The 17066-nt window shown below is 39.7% G+C and overlaps 1 protein-coding gene across 3 annotated transcripts in view; it reads right to left on the reverse strand.

Moving 5' to 3' along the window:
- LOC134213609 (nitric oxide synthase) overlaps positions 1-17066 on the reverse strand; it is a 398640-nt gene that overhangs the window by 23713 nt on the left and 357861 nt on the right. For all 3 annotated transcript variants that reach the window (XM_062692837.1, XM_062692835.1, XM_062692836.1), the window contains one exon: positions 10017-10271. In XM_062692837.1, the coding sequence (XP_062548821.1) occupies positions 10017-10271 (255 nt within the window). The remainder of the gene's footprint in view (positions 1-10016; positions 10272-17066) is intronic.

Below are 17066 nucleotides of genomic sequence, written 5' to 3' on the forward strand. Positions count from 1 at the left end.
AGGAATTCCTGGAGGAACTTCCGGGGGAATTCCTGGAGGAATTTCCGGAGGAATTCCTGGAGGAACTTCCGGAGGAATTCCTGGAGGAACTTCCGGAGGAATTCCTGGAGGAACTTCCGGAGGAATTCCTGGAGGAACTTCCGGAGGAATTCCTGGAGGAACTTCCGGAGGAATTCCTGGAGGAACTTCCGGAGGAATTCCTGGAGGAACTTCCGGAGGAATTCCTGGAGGAACTTCCGGAGGAATTCCTGGAGGAACTTCCGGAGGAATTTCTGGAGGAACTTCCGGAGGAATTTCTGGAGGAACTTCCGGAGGAATTTCTGGAGGAACTTCCGGAGAAATTCCTGGAGGAACTTCCGGAGGAATTCCTGGAGGAACTTCCGGAGGAATTCCTGGAGGAACTTCCGGAGGAATTCCTGGAGGAACTTCCGGAGGAATTCCTGGAGGAACTTCCGGAGGAATTCCTGGAGGAACTTCCGGAAGAATTCCTGGAGGAACTTCCGGAGGAATTCCTGGAGGAACTTCCGGAGGAATTCCTGGAGGAACTTCCGGAGGAATTCCTGGAGGAACTTCCGGAGGAATTCCTGGAGGAACTTCCGGAGGAATTCCTGGAGGAACTTCCGGAGGAATTCCTGGAGGAACTTCCGGAGGAATTCCTGGAGGAACTGCCGGAGGAATTCCTGGAGGAACTTCCGGAGGAATTCCTGGAGGAACTTCCGGAGGAATTCCTGGAGGAACTTCCGAAGGAATTCCTGGAGGAACTTCCGAAGGAATTCCTGGAGGAACTTCCGAAGGAATTCCTGGAGGAACTTCCGAAGGAATTCCTGGAGGAACTTCCGGAGGAATTCCTGGAGGAACTTCCGGAGGAATTCCTGGAGGAACTTCCGGAGGAATTCCTGGAGGAACTTCCGGAGGAATTCCTGGAGGAACTTCCGGAGGAATTCCTGGAGGAACTTCCGGAGGAATTCCTGGAGGAACTTCCGGAGGAATTCCTGGAGGAACTTCCGGAGGAATTCCTGGAAGAACTTCCGGAGGAATTCCTGGAGGAACTTCCGGAGGAATTCCTGGAGGAACTTCCGGAGGAATTCCTGGAGGAACTTCCGGAGGAATTCCTGGAGGAACTTCCGAAGGAATTCCTGGAGGAACTTCCGAAGGAATTCCTGGAGGAACTTCCGAAGGAATTCCTGGAGGAACTTCCGAAGGAATTCCTGGAGGAACTTCCGAAGGAATTCCTGGAGGAACTTCCGAAGGAATTCCTGGAGGAACTTCCGAAGGAATTCCTGGAGGAACTTCCGAAGGAATTCCTGGAGGAACTTCCGAAGGAATTCCTGGAGGAACTTCCGGAGGAATTCCTGGAGGAACTTCCGGAGGGATTCCTGGAGGAACTTCCGGAGGAATTCCTGGAGGAACTTCCGGAGGAATTCCTGGAGGGACTTCCGGAGGAATTCCTGGAGGGACTTCCGGAGGAATTCCTGGAGGGACTTCCGGAGGAATTCCTGGAGGGACTTCCGGAGAAATTCCTGGAGGGACTTCCGGAGGAATTCCTGGAGAAACTTTCGGAGGAGTTCCTGGAGGAATTTGCGGAGCAATTCCTGGAGGAACTTTCGGAGGAATTCCTGGAGGAACTTCCGGAGGAATTCCTGGAGGAACTTCCGGAGGAATTCCTGGAGGAACTTCCGGAGGAATTCCTGGAGGAACTTCCGGAGGAATTCCTGGAGGAACTTCCGGAGGAATTCCTGGAGGAACTTCCGGAGGAATTCCTGGAGGAACTTCCGGAGGAATTCCTGGAGGAACTTCCGGAGGAATTCCTGGAGGAACTTCCGGAGGAATTCCTGGAGGAATTTCTGAAGGTTCTTCTGGAGGAATTCCTGAAGGAACTTTTGGAGGAATTCCTGGGGGAACTTCCGAAGGAACTCTTCGAGGAACTTCCGGAGGAATTCCTGGTGTGAATTTTTTTGACAGTTTGCTATAACATTTAGAAAATTCAAATATCTCTCTATTAGTTAAACTTACTCAGTTATGACTATAAAATCGTTCAGATGGAGTAAAACCAAAGAGCAGATTTTTTTCCCTGAGCGTAGGACAACCTGTGCGACAGTATGGTTTTGGCCTCCTGAACAAAATTGTAAAAGACGACAGCTTTTTGAATCTTGCGAATTCCAAAATATTTGAACCAACGAGTATTCTCATATACACTAGCGCCGCCAAGCGGACGAGTTCCGAAATAATATAATCAGCGACAGTATGGTTGGTGCCTCCTGAACAAAATTGTAGAAGACGACAGCTTTGTAAATCTTACGGATTCCGAAATATTTGACTCAACGGGCATTCCCATATACACTAGCGCCGCCAGGCGGACGAGTTCCGAGACAATATGATCCTCGACAGTATGGTTTTACACTCCTGAACAAGATTGTAGAAGACGACAGCTTTCTAAATCTTACAGATTTCGAAATATTTGACCCAGCGATCTTTCTCATATACACTAGCGCCGCTAAGGGGACGAGTTCCGAAATAATATGACCTGCAACAGTATGGTTTTGGCCTCCTGAACAAAATTGTAAAAGACGACAGCTTTCTAAATCTTACGGATTCCGAAATATTTGACCCAACGATCTTTCTCATATAAACTAGCGCCGCCAAGCGAACGAGTTCCTAAATAATATGATCTGCGACAGTATGGTTGTGGCCTCCTGAACAAAATTGTAGAATAAGGAAGCTTTCTAGATTTTATGGATTCCAAAATATTTGACTCAAAGGGCATTCATATATACACTAGCGCCGCCAAGCGGACGAGTTCCGAAATAATATAATCAGCGACAGTATTGTTTTGGCCTCCTGAACAAAATTGTAGAAGACGGCAACTTTCTAAATCTCACGGATTTCGAAATATCTTACTAATGTTAGCATGAACATCAAGCTGGTGAGCACCAACCACGCAATTTGTATGAAAATCACGACTTGCTCCGACGTTTGGAGGTCCACAGAGGTCATTTTTGGTCCGATCGGAGGTCTCAACATCTCAGACAAATCTTGATGGACGGGAAAATTTGTGAGTCCCTGAATTGTTCAAATCGGTTCATTAACGGCTGAGATATAGCGATTTGAAAATAGCGTTCCGACTGTTTGGGAGGCACGGTCGGAGGAGTGTTAAGAACCTTCCCCGGCCCCAAAAACCTCTACATCCAAATTTTCACGTCGATCGGTTCAGTAGTTTCCGAGTCTATAAGGCACAGACAGACAGAAATTCATTTTTATGTATATAGATATTAGACAATTTTCTGAAAAATGGATACTACTCATAAAAAAATACATTCATATTTGTCTGAAACCAAACAAAAGTCTAGGCAACACGTCAATTTCTAAAGAAGGAATCATATCCACAATTTTCATATTCAAAAACGGGCACGGGCAAACACATACTTATAAAGAAGGTGTAGGGACACGGCAGGTATTTCCGTCCATCGTCGTAGGGGCTAAAACCAACGAAAGCAACGTACATTTGCTAGAACTCCACTATAGCAGACGTTTCTCCTGAGCCCACGATTTGGTACGTATGAGTTTTACAAAAAAAACGTCTCTTCTATTGGTTTTCGAGACTATGACGAACAGACGAAAATACCTGCCGTGTCCCTACCTACAAAACTCTATTGGCTCGATAGCAGTGAGAGGCATAAAGATCTCTATTCAATTGGCGCATACCGTTCGTCTAGAATATTAGGCTGGTTCAAAATTCATCTCGAATCTTGCATTAAATAGAAGGAATAACATCTACAATAACATAACAAGGCAAAGGTCTTAAACGGAGCAAGCGCCTTCTTTAAAAAAAAATGGATCACATCCACCATTGCTCCATTTCTAGCAAACGCCTATTTTCAAAGAAGTGATCCCTTCTCCGAATTAAGGCAATGGTGGATGTTCCTACTGGCAACCCTTTCGTACCAAATGAGCTGAAGTCTGCCGCTATGGGAAAAGAAACCAGAAAAAGAAACCGTCAGAAACCGAAACTGATATCAAAACATAAAAGGAAATGTGTTTACTGGCTATGGTGCAACGTGACCTGGAACAAATTTAATTTATCAGTGCTAATTCATTCAATTTTGCTTTATTTAAACATAAATAAGATCTTTGGTAAGGATTACTTAAAACTATTGCATTATATACATTATATACAATTATTTCTTATTACCTATAGGGAATTATTATTTGTCTAACCTAAAAGTGAATTTGTTCGAGGAGCAATAGAAACTAGAGGCACTGAATTTGTAAGTAGATTACCTCCTTAAAAAATGATATACTTTGAATAAATATCAATTGCAGTGAAATAATTAATATTGAGCGTCTTAGGGGAAAATGTTACAAGGTTAAAAATTTTTCAAACTTCCATTTACTTCCGCTATATTCACTTATGTATCAACCAGATACGTATTTCGTTTTCTACTTGAAAACTTCTTCAGTGTTTTGTTATCGACTTAACTGAAGACGTTTTCAAGTAGAAAACGAAATACGTATCTGGTTGATACATAAGTGAATATAGCGGAAGTAAATGGAAGTTTGAAAAAAATGTATCAATTGCAGCTTGAAGCATTACGCTGAAAAGAACTGTGTTTCGAACAGTGGATGCGATCCATTCTTTGAAAACAGGCGTTTGCTAGAAATGGTGGATGGATATGATCCATTTTTTTAAAGAAGGCGCTTGCTCCGACAAACGCATACATATTTTTTAAGATGGGATAATATCCACCATTGCTTTTATCGGGGCCAGCGCCTGCTTTTAAAGAAGGAATTACCCAAGATGAATACACCACTAGGTGTTCCAATCTGCCAAATTCACGATTCAGCCATCTTGGATTTTAGTATGGGAGAGCCAGCCGGTTTGTTTATGTTTTGCACCGAAAATGAATTTTTCACCCCCGCCGGCCCCGCCTTCTTCTCGTCCATAAACTGAGCACATTGAAACACCTAGCTGTGTATTCATCTTGGAATTACCCAAGTAGGGTTTCTCACCCCATTCCCGGCCTAACATGCGCACGACTGCATTATTTAATTGATATTTATGACTAGGGGCAACTTTTCTGAATTTTGTGGGCCGTGTAATATTGCGATGGGGTTCACCTCTGCTTCAAAAATAGTTATTCTTGCTAAACACCGCTTGAAAAAGCTTTTATTTGATTTAAATTAACATGGTGCAGCACTCATTTCAGTCCTAGGCGATTGCTTATCCGGCATACCCCAAATCTCCTCGGCATACGCAATATTTTACTCAATCTCTCAACATCTTACTCTCATTCTCTCTCTCCGGACGGTAGAAAATGCGACGTAAACAAAAATATGCACGTTCCACGACAACAAGATGCCAGATGGTATTATTCATAATCATTTTTATTTGGTTGAGAAGATATATTTACTCATCCAAATTTCTTCCAAACACTTAAAACAATATCTTTTCCACCTTTTGAAATCGAGAGAATTATAAATAACATGATAGCGTCAACGTATTAGACAGTTTTCCTATTAACGATGAAGGATTATCTTCATACTAAAATAAGACTTATGGCCTTTTGGCAGCACTGTACAGCTAGAAGTTCTTGGGCCGAGGTGATTTTTTGTTCGGTTTGAAGATACATTTTTAAATGTATTCCAATATGTTTATATAAAATCTAGTGATACGAACAATTACAAAAGATTGAAGTGCGTGAGTTTAGCATTATTGTGTGGTGATAAACAGCCTGAAGCAATGGTTGTATCGAGCACTGTGACGATTTTCAGGTAGGTGTTTATTTGATGATACCGTTTTGTAAAAGTGGAAAGAATCACTCCGGCTCAGTGGTATTGCAGCGAAGAGCAAAAGTTTGAAATCTACATTTTTATTTTCTATAATTGGATCGATTAGGAGTGAAATAAATGGTTGAAAAATATTGAGTATTGTGCGAGATAAATAGGAGACTTTTTTAAAATGATCAATCATAAACCTACGGCTACTAAACAGTATAAATCATTAGCTTTCTGTGCAGTGAGCCGGGAATGGGGTCCATAGGCCCAAGTAGTGATTTACCCTAACTATATATGTTTGCAAATAATACAGCAATTAAAGTTGGCTTAAAGTGGGAAAAGGCCCTTTTACGACTGGAATAATGCCTAATTACTTTGACATGTTGAAATAAAGCATAAGTAATGTATCGCTACATTCGTAATGCTGAAGAAGTGTACCGTTGCCTGACAGTTGATGAATAAATGCATCTTTACATCGGTAAAACTGATCTAATGCCATTAGCATTTGATATGCTGATTTGTGATTGATTAGTTGCAATAATTAATGCTTGGTGGTTACTTGGGTACATCTTCCATCGCTTCATTTGTGGCAAACGCTTATTTTTAAAAAAGGGATCACATCCAGAATTGCATTTATCCGGGCAAGCGCCTACTTTTAACCTTCTGTCTGTGCTCAAAAAAACTTACGTTGTCTGTGCTCTGGGGTCAAATTGACCCCAAATTGAAATTGCTATAACTTTTTTAATGTTTGGCCAATTTTGGATTTTTGGGGCTGTTTCGAAAGATAAATTAATCATCTTTCAGGTCGTCAGGTCAGGTCAGGTCAAAGATTGACTATTGGTGGGCGGGTACATCGCGGGGAGGGGTTTTAGTGAACAAGGGTATAAAACCAGTGATTTTTCATGATTATTTTACTTATACCCGAAAATCCTACCCATTTTGAACTGCACCTTTTTTAGAAAGGTTATGCAGGAAGGCATGTGCTCTGGCATGAAGCGTTGATAAGTTTAGAACTCGGCCGCCAGGTGGTGGTATATTTGAATTCATTATTTTGGACTACTTAAGATATTCCGATATATAGAATTCTCCTCAGTGTAAATATTCTTATCGCACAAATTCAAAAATTGGAAGACGTACTCATTATATTGAGCACCGCTTTGTAGTGCTAGACATCCTGAACAATACAACTTGAGTGTAGGTATGAGCGATCTCAAGCTAAAGCAATATTTCATATATGCAAGAATATTGCAAGTCCGCTAGCGCCGCCTATTTGTAAATTTCCTAATTATTCATTCCGTCACATGATAGTCCATTCCCACCAGACGAACTTTATTAAAGAGGTCATCTTTACAAATTTCAAATTTGTGCGATAAGAATATTAACAATGAGGAAAATTCCATATATCGGAATTACTTGAGTAGTCTAAATTAATGAATTCAAATGTTCCGCCACCTAGCGACCAAGCTCTAAACTAATCAATGCCTCATATCAAAGCCTCAAAGCATACGCCTTCCTGCATAACCTGTTTGAAAAGGTGCAGTTTAAAATGGGTAGGACTTTCAGATATAAGTAAAATAAGCATGAAAAATCACTATTTTTGTACCCTTTTTACGAATACCCCTCCCCGCGATGTACCCGCCCACCTATAGTCAATCTTTAATAACGACCTGAAAGATGATTAAATTATCTTTCGAAACAGCCCCAAAAATCCAAAATTGGCCAAGCATTAAAAAAGTTATAGCATTTCAATTTGGGGTCAATTTGACCCCAGAGCACAGACAACGTAAGTTTTTTGAAAAAAGTACACTGTAGCGAATATTTTCAAGATTTTTGAAGTGAATTTGCACCCAGGAGACAGATCTCGGCGAGTTTTACCAAACTACCAAAAATTAGGAGAATCGGTTGAAAATTTAAAAAATGGCAGCCACTCAAAGTGGCCTGGGGTCATATTGACCCCAGAGCACAGACAAAAGGTTAAAGAAGGAATTAAATCCACCATAGCCTTTATCCAGGCGATCACCTAACTTTGAAAAGGGATTATATCCACTATTGCTTCTGTCCTGGTAAACGGCTATTTTCAAAGAAGTAATCACATATTCCATTTGATTAATCCCGGAAAACGCCTACTTTTAAAGAAGGGGTCACATCCACCATTGTCCTAATCCAAGCAAGCGTCTGCGTTAAAAGAGGGGATCACATTTACCATTGCCTTAATCCAGGCAAGCGCCTTCTTTTAAAGAAGGGATTATACCCACCATTGCTTTAATCCTGGCAAACGTCTATTTTTAAAGAAAGGATCACATCCACCTTTGCTTTAATCCGGACAAGCACCTATTTTTTAAGAAGGAATCACATACACCATTGCAATCAATGCAAACACCTATTTGAACGAAATGATCGCATCCGCCATTGCCTTTACCCAGGCAAGTGGCTATTCCCGGCTTATGTATGCTTTCTTCGAAAGAATAACGTCTTTTCCATTCTATTATCGACCGATGCGGTGCTATATTACTCATTAAAAACAATTAAAAAACAACAAAAAAGCAAAAATATAAAAAATGTCCCTTATGCTAAATGACCCTCCCTTTTGACGCTGTTCGCAGTGTAATAAATTTTGAAATTCCTTCAAAAAATTTCCTTGAGAAATCCTTCAAATACTCATTTAGACAATCCTTTAAGAAATCCATTGAAAATTCCTCAAAGAACTCCTACAGAATTTACTACAGTATACATGAGATTTTTTTTCCAAAATTCTTTAAAGATTCCTCTGTAAATTTGATTAACAAGCCAACTTCAGTAACTCCTTCGGACTGATTTCATCGAATACTATTTTATTCTCTAATAAACAGTTCGAATGAATTTCTATAGGCGCATTTTTAGAAAGAACACCTTAGGAAATTTTGTATGGTTTTACTAAGGGAATTTTTGGATTTCCTAGAATTTTCTTCGAAAATACTTCCAGGAATTCTTTCGTAAGTTTGTGCAGGGTTTACCATAAATTTGCGGAAAATCAGTTATTTCCACAACAATTTCGGCGTGTATATTTAAATTTCAGGGAAAATAATCATTTTGGTGGGTCACATATCCCATCGTTCCCCAGTGAATTTTGTTGAATTACACGTTTCACTGATGCCTCCTGAGAAGCCTAATTATCATGACTAAAGATTCGCAACCTCGATGAAAATCGACTACCAACTATTGGAACGACCATTTAATATGCATTGTCTGTGGAGTTAACTGCCGTGAATCGCATATCTGTCCCATCTTTGCTGGGTTTCCTATTCATATGGGACAAATATGCGATTCACGGCAGTTAAGCTCTTGAATATTTCATCCAGTCATATGGTCTCTCCCCTCGCCAGCGCCCAATGACGAAGTGCCACAATAAGAATAATGTAAAATTCAACGTCGCCATATCAACTGTCCTACAAACATGAAAAGACCTGTGCACAGTAAGCTCGTATTCAAACCAGCCCAAACCTTCGGACACCACCCAAAATATGAATCTCCTCGACTGAGCGTGGCGGAGCAAAATCATTTTTTGAACCACCCTAATTATTAATTTGCTGCTGCCGGTGCTGGTGTTTACATTCGCTCCGCGATCCGTTTTCAATAGTTTTTTTCGAGCAAAAATTGCAGTTTATATTGAGTTTTTGCTTCAAACAAGTGACTGATTTCAAAAAGTGAAGATTAATTTCCATTCGCTCAACATTTCGGGCCGCTCTTGTGTGGAGAAGTGTGTGAAAACTTGATTTTTTCAATGCCCTTTGAAAAGAACTTAAGTGCAGTGATAAACCCACCACATCGCGAACGGTTTCAAATTGGCAGGAAACTGCTATAATTCGAGCCGAAATACACTGCTGGGGAAACCAGCGATCTTGTTCTATTTTGGTCCACAACTAAACTAGAAAAGTGTTCAAAAATTTGCAATGAAACTAAATCATTACCGATTATACTCTGCCTACGGGCTACGGGCTAAAATTTAGCTAGCCGACTGGTCACATTGCCTATTCCGCTCTTTTTCGTCAACTGCCGTAAACCCTACAACAGCGCTTTTCCCAAAACTGTTATACAATCACCCCTCCGCGGCGCGAAAGACTAGCCTCTGAGAGTGGGAGAGTGAATTCACTCATTCTCGTGCGGGGTGGCACGAAGCAACAAGTGAGCGCCAATCGCGCGCGGGCGTTCGTGTCCGAGCACGTGTTTACGCTGAATCTCCGGCATCGCACGCAATCAAAACTCACCCCTTCCGCCACGATCTCCACCAGAATCGTTGACCGTTCGCTGCCGTTGGCGCCTTCGTGCAAATTCAATGCCTTCCGCTTCAGCGTGCACTCGGTTGCTTTCTTGTTGTGGAACTTCGATAGCGCCACATCCAGCCGTTCGTACTCGTTGACCGGAGCGAAGCGGACCGTATTTTCCGAAAGCTCACTCTGCAGGGCGAATGCAGCATCCGATAGGGTCTCTTCTGGGTCCAAGCAGAATGTTTCGCATGCAATCTGAAATGTATGAGGAATAATGATTGAGTATTTGTTCCTCTGTTGATAACACGGTAGCACGTAAGAACGATCACGCAAAGTTTGTGTTTGCTTCGTAGGTATATTATAAAGGTTTAAGAAACACTCTTAGAACGAACTTTTGATATTCACTTACCCAAAGCATACCGACCAATTTGATTAATGAGCCTAATAGACTAAACCAGATGATGTGAGATTTTTTCTACAATTTTGTATAAGACTGTATACAAAAAACCTGTATGTCAGATTTTTTCTACAAATTTGTATAAGACCCTATACAAAAGACCTGTATGAGAAACGGGCTTATGTGAAATTTAAAGCTTTACTATACACGTATTGTAACATTATAAGGTTTTATACAATCCAGCAATTCTACATATGCCCAGTACTGTAAAAGGTTTTAGTAGGTTTTTATACAGTTTTCCATTACGAGCAGGAGAAATTAACTCAATAATAGGGGTGATTGGGGCAATATGGGCCACCTAAGGAAATCGTTCCGAAAAACGCCGAAAAGCTTGAAAAATCATCATTCAAATGTAGTTGACTTATACTAGGGAGTGTTACCTTTCATATTATGCCGATGAATGATGAAATAGTAGTTTGTGCAACTAGTTGCAAAAAGATGATTTTTTCAGCACGAGTTGTACGTTTATCCAACGAGGCTTGCCGAGTTGGATAAATACTACGAGTGCTGAAAAAATCGAGTTTTGCAACGAGTTTCACACGCTATTTTTTGCAATGACGAAAAATTAAAGCCCATATGATAAATCTATACCAAAATTGTACAATCGAATTTACTCCACATGATCATTCATGCCAATAAATTATGTTGCGGCAGAGAACAATAAGATTCCATCTTATCGTGCCAAATTGCATAGCTTGAAAAGCTATGAAGCGATGGATGCAATTGCCTTTGGAAAATTGTGATGTTATGTCCAACAAACCATTTCATTTATTACGAGACGCTTAGAGTACACTATTTAAACACTCACCCAAACTAATTCAGCTAAATGTAGTCATGTAACTACTGTCCCAATGTAGGTTTTTCATTATAGCACCCAAATGAGTGCTATAATGAATATTATGCAACCCATTTGAGTTGCATAATGGTCATTAAAGCACCCATTCTGTTGGTATGGAAAGGTAGGTCGTTTTATCACTCAAATGACAACTGTAAACCAGGTATTATGATCAGGAATTGCAAAAAATGCGTTTGGAAATTGTTGGAATGCACTTTTGAAAATGTATTGATTTTGATGTGTGTTCCCGACTATACGGGGCAATATGAGTCACCATTTGGGGCAGTATGGGCCACCCATCCAAAACATTTTTGTGGGAGTGAAAAGTGTAATAATATGGAAGAATATGATATTCCTACAACAATTTAGAGTATTCCATACCAAAACAAATTATTAAACCGCACAACAGTAGACCGAACCGATTTGCCACTCTTCACCGTTTGAACGGTCACATTTCAATTGATCAATGGTCATTTTATCTGTTCCGATCGCAGTAATGCGGTGTGGTCATTTTTCTGTCATGAATCTAACATAGATGATAATATTCTTGTATTTGGCAACTGAAATTTGAACTTGTTCGCATATTAAGGCCTGATACCTTGCTCTGTGCAGGTATGCCCATATTGCCCCATAGAGTAGAGGTGTGCGCCGCCGAGCCACGCCGCCGCCGCCGTTTAAAATTTGTCTCGCCGCTGATCTATATTTTTCCACGCCGATTCAATTTTGAAGTCCGCAGAATTTTCCGTGGAAATTTCGAAAATTCAATCGAATTTCCGTAGAATTTCCCAAATGATCCCAACATCATTAATCCAGAGAATAGTTTTCGTAAAAACACCAATAATTTCCTTGAAAATTACCGTTGAAATTCTGAAAATTTCCCGGTAAAAACAAAGAAAAACTGCGAGTGGAATTTCCGAAGAATTTCTCGTTGAAATAGAAATCGTTCGGCTGAAAGTAGTTTGGCCGAAAGCCACAAGGATGAAAGTTGTTAGGCCGAATATGTAGTTTGACCGAGCACATCATTTGACCGAAGTCCATCTTGCCGAAAGTTATTTGGTCGACGACCCTTCCTTGTTTTAAATATTTTCCCATGGAACTTTTTGAAGAATTCCTTATAGATAATAAAAGAACTTCCCGTAGAAATCCAAGACAAAATTCCAACTCGATAATTCCCTAGACCTGATCGGGAATCGAGCCCAGCCACCTTCTGTATGGTTTTGTTTTATGGCCCTGACTCGTAAATTACTTTAAAAAAAATCTTAAGAAAATGCCTTCAAGAATTCTTTTGCAAGTTCATCCAGAATTTTCTTTAATTATTCAATCAAAAAATCTTTCAGGCATTTCTTCAAATATTCCTCCGGGAAATGAAATCAGAAATTCCTTCAAAGAGGGCATTCTAAGAATTGCTTAGCAATTTTCCTCAGGAATTCCGTCGGAACTTCCTCTAGAATTTTATACAGAAATTCCTTTTCTACGTAAAATACTTTGGAGAGATTATCTTCAGATATTCTTTTAAAATTTCTTTAAAAATTCGATCGATTTTTATTATGTAATTTCATTAGAGGAACTATTGTAAACTTTTTAAAGAATTGTTCCGGAAATATGTTGGGGACTTTCTTCGGGAATTTCTTTAGTTCTTCGAACGGATATTCCTTTAATTCCTGTAAATTCTTTTACGTGTTCTTTTAGAACATTCATCGGAATTGTTTAAAGGATTTTTTTAGAGATTCGTTCGGAAATACAGTTGATGAAAAAGTATAAAACTGCTCAAACAGTAGCCAAAAAACCGCTACAATAAGTATCAAACCGATGTTGTTGATGCAACCAATCATGTTGTAGTGTACATGATAGATAACATATGCCAAGTTAAGCTTATTGAAGCAAAAATAATTTTAAATGCCAACATAATTTTATTGGTAACAGCGCGACTAGCGTTTTAGAACTTATGATGTACTGGAAATACATTCGCAAAATGTTACGGATTTCTTTGAAATCCTTGGGGATTTGGGAATTCATTCGAAAATTTATTTACGAAAACTTTAGAAAACACAATAAGGAATTGTTCTGGATAAATATTCCGTTATTAATTTCTGGGTAGATTTTACTAAATTCCTTCAGGAATTTCGCTGGAAATGATTTCTGGAATTCCCCCTCTAGGATTTCATTCTGAAATTCTTATCGCAATTACTTCATTATATCATTCAGGAATTCCGCCAATTTTTTTTAAGGAATTTCCCCAGGAATTCGTCCAAGTTTTCCCTCGGAAATTTTTCCCGGTTTTTTTTCGGGAATTAGGTACTTCTCCAGGAATTCCTTCATGAATTTATCCGCGATTTTTTTCGCAGAATCTTTCAGGAAATCTTTCCGGATTTCACTCGGAATTTACTCCAGAATTTCATTCGGAAATTAATTTGAGAGTTTCTCCAGGATATCTTCCAAGTGTTTTTCCAGGAATTTCTTCAGAACAAACTCCCGGGAATTCATCCGGTAATTTCTTCAGCAATTCATCTGGGAATACTTTAAGGATTTCATCTGGGAATTTCTCCATTAATTCCTGGAATTCTAGGAGTTTTATTTTTCCTGGAATTCTAGGAGTTTTTCCAAGAGTTCCTCCGGGAATCTCTCCAGGAATTTCACAGGTAATTCCAGGAGGATATTTTGCAGGAATTTTACGGGAAATGGAATCTCCGGGAATTCCAGCGGCTGTTCCTCTGAAAAATCCTCCGGGAGTTCCACCAGTAGTACCGCCGGAAATTTATTCAGGCTTTCTTTCAGGAATTCATTCAGGCTCTCCTTAGGAATTTATCTACGAAAATTTTTCCGAGAATTTCTCTGGGAGTTTCCCCGGGAGGTCCTCTAAGGTTTCTTCAAAGAAATCCTACCGGAATTCTCACGGAAGTTTATTTGGGAGTTCATCCGGGAGCTCTTACGAGAGTTCCTCCGGGAATTCCTCCAGTATTTCTTCCTGTAGTTCTTCAAGAAATTCCTCCAGAAGTTCCACCGGCAGTTCCTCCGAGAAATCCTCTGAGAATTTCTCCGGGAATTTCGCCGGAAATTCCTTCGGGAGTTCCTCCGGAAATTACTCTGATCTTGTCATAAGACGAGTTAATACAATCCCATTGAATTCCACCACTTAATTGTATCTTGACAGATACGTATTTCGACCTCAACAGTAAGGCCGTCTTCAGTGTCTTGTACTTGACTCGACTGAAGACGGCCTTACTGTTGAGGTCGAAATACGTATCTGTCAAGATACAATTAAGTGGTGGAATTCAATGGGATTGTATTAACTCGTCTTATGACAAGTGAAGACATTCCACTAAAAAGCTCAAAATAATTTTCTTATCAATTACTCTGATAGTTCCTCCTCAGAGTAACACCCGGAGGAATTCCCGGTGAAACTCCCGGGAGAATTATCGTAGAAACTGCCGGTGGATCTCCCGGAGGAATTCCCGAAGGAACTGCCGGAGGAACTCCCGTAAGAACTCTTGGAGGAATTTCAGGAGGAACTCCTAGAAGAAACTATCGGAGGAATTTCCAGCTAATTTTTTTTAAGAAAGCCTAAATTATTCTCTGCAAAAAGCCTGAAAGATTTCTTGGAAGAGCTACTGGTGGAGCTCCCGGAGGAATTTTCAGAGGAACACCCGGAGAAACTCCCGGATGAATTGCCGAAGGAAATCCCGGAGAAACTCTCGGACGAATTCTCGAAGTAATTCCCGGAGGAATTTGTCAAGAAACTCCCGGTAGAATTTTCAGAGGAACCCCCGAAGGAACTGCCATTGGAACTACCAGAAGAATTCACGAAAAAAATCTTGGAAGATGAATTATCTTATAGATAAATCTCGTCTGGTTAACCTTTGTAGGGGTATGTAGCTGGATTATCATCATCATCAGAGGACCTCCCGAAGAATTCCTCCTTCAAGAGAAATTTTCGGAGGAGCTTCTGGAGGAATTTCTATATAAATTCTTGAAGAAGCCTAAATGAATACCAGAAAGAAAACCAGAATGAATTCCCTGAGGAAACTCTGGAGAAATTTAAAGGAACCCCCTAGGAACCGCCGATAGAACTTTAATAATTCTCGGAGGAAATCTTGGAGCAATTCTTGGAGGAGCTGCAGGTGGAACTCCTGGAAGAATTCGGATAAACTCCTGGAGGATCTCCCAGTGGAAAACTTTCCACCGGAAGTTTCCACCGGAATTCTTTCAGGATCTATTCGGTAAATAATCTAGGAATTCCTCCAAAAATTCCATTGATAATTTCTTTTTCGGTATAATTTCTGTATAAATTGGATGGAATTGGTGGAATTTCTGTAGAAAAACTTTGAAATTTTCACAAGTAATTATTCGAAACTTTTAATGGAAATTTTTATGGAATTTACACAAGAAATTCTAAGATTTTTGGCGAATTTCTCAGGAAGATTGTAGAGTGAAAACAAACACCCGCTAGTGCAGAGAATTTAACTCTCTTGGCTTACTTATACTAAGTTTCGCATTTCTGTTGGAATGAATGTTTAAAAGAGAGGTATGTAATGCAAGCTCTCTCCTTGGCACTTCCCGGATTGTGAATAAGCCACGTTCAAAACTCCACACTTTCAATTCATAAATCGCATGCTTTGTATTTGCATCTTCCTTTGTTCCAGCAAGTAGCACGTCATCGAGCGAACATCAATCAGTGCACCGAAATTAAAACCTCACTGTGGGCTAAACATGAAGCATTCGTTCGTTTTTGAACGAATTTTCCAAGGCCTGCCTAAAGGAGATTATTTCCGGTATTTGTTTAGAAAATTCCTCCAGTAACTTCTCCGGAAATTTTTAGGTCATTTCTAGAGAGTTTCTTTTAGCATTTCTTCTACAAATTCCTTTGAACCTTCGGAAATTCGTTTAAAATTCCCATAGTAATTGATTTCGAAATTCTTTCGGGAATCTATATATAAATTCATTTTGAAATCCTTCTGAGGAATTATTTGATTTTTTTAAAATTCGTTCGAGAATAACTTTAGAAATTCCTTTGAAAATTCTTCTAGGAATTCCTTTGGAAAATCTATTTAGAATTCCGTCGAAAATTTCATTAGCAAAAATCCTTCACAATTTCCTTTAGATTTTTTTGAAAATCCCTTCATGTTCTACAGCGAGAAATCCTTGAAGAATCCATTCGGAAATTCCTCCTGAATTATCTTTAGAAGTTCCTCCAGGAATTCATTCGGGGGCTCATTTTGGAAATTCCCCCAGAAATAATTTTGAAAATTACGCTAATAATTCCTAGGACACGCCTTGATTCCTTTGGAAAACCATAACAAAACTTCTTTGAAAAATAATCCAGAAATTTTTTCAAAAGATCTTCCTAGAAATTGAAATCCTTAATTATTTTAATTTTCTTAATTTTCTATGGCAATTTAAAAAAATCCCGCGCCATTTAGAATGAATTCCCTATGGAAACTCCTAACAATTTCCACTAAAATAATTTTTTTTCCTCATTTTGAAAAATCTCCCGCGGAAAATTTCTGGATTTCCGCGGAAAACTTCTCAGAGTCTCCCGCAGATATTCCAAAAAATGTTCAGTGTGAGTTTGACAAAATATTTTGTTGAGTATTCTGGAGTACTCAACAGAAACTTTCTGAGAATTTTCCAAACAATTTCTTGTACAAAATTTTGGACAAATTTTCATGAAAACTGTGCAAATTTTTTTCCAAACAATGTTCCTTGGGAATTACAAAGAACTGCAAAGTAGTTTCTGTGGAAAATAAGAAATTGATTTCCA

This window comes from Armigeres subalbatus, chromosome 2 (genome assembly GCF_024139115.2).
Source record: "Armigeres subalbatus isolate Guangzhou_Male chromosome 2, GZ_Asu_2, whole genome shotgun sequence".
In the NCBI taxonomy this organism is placed as follows: Eukaryota; Metazoa; Arthropoda; class Insecta; order Diptera; family Culicidae; genus Armigeres; species Armigeres subalbatus.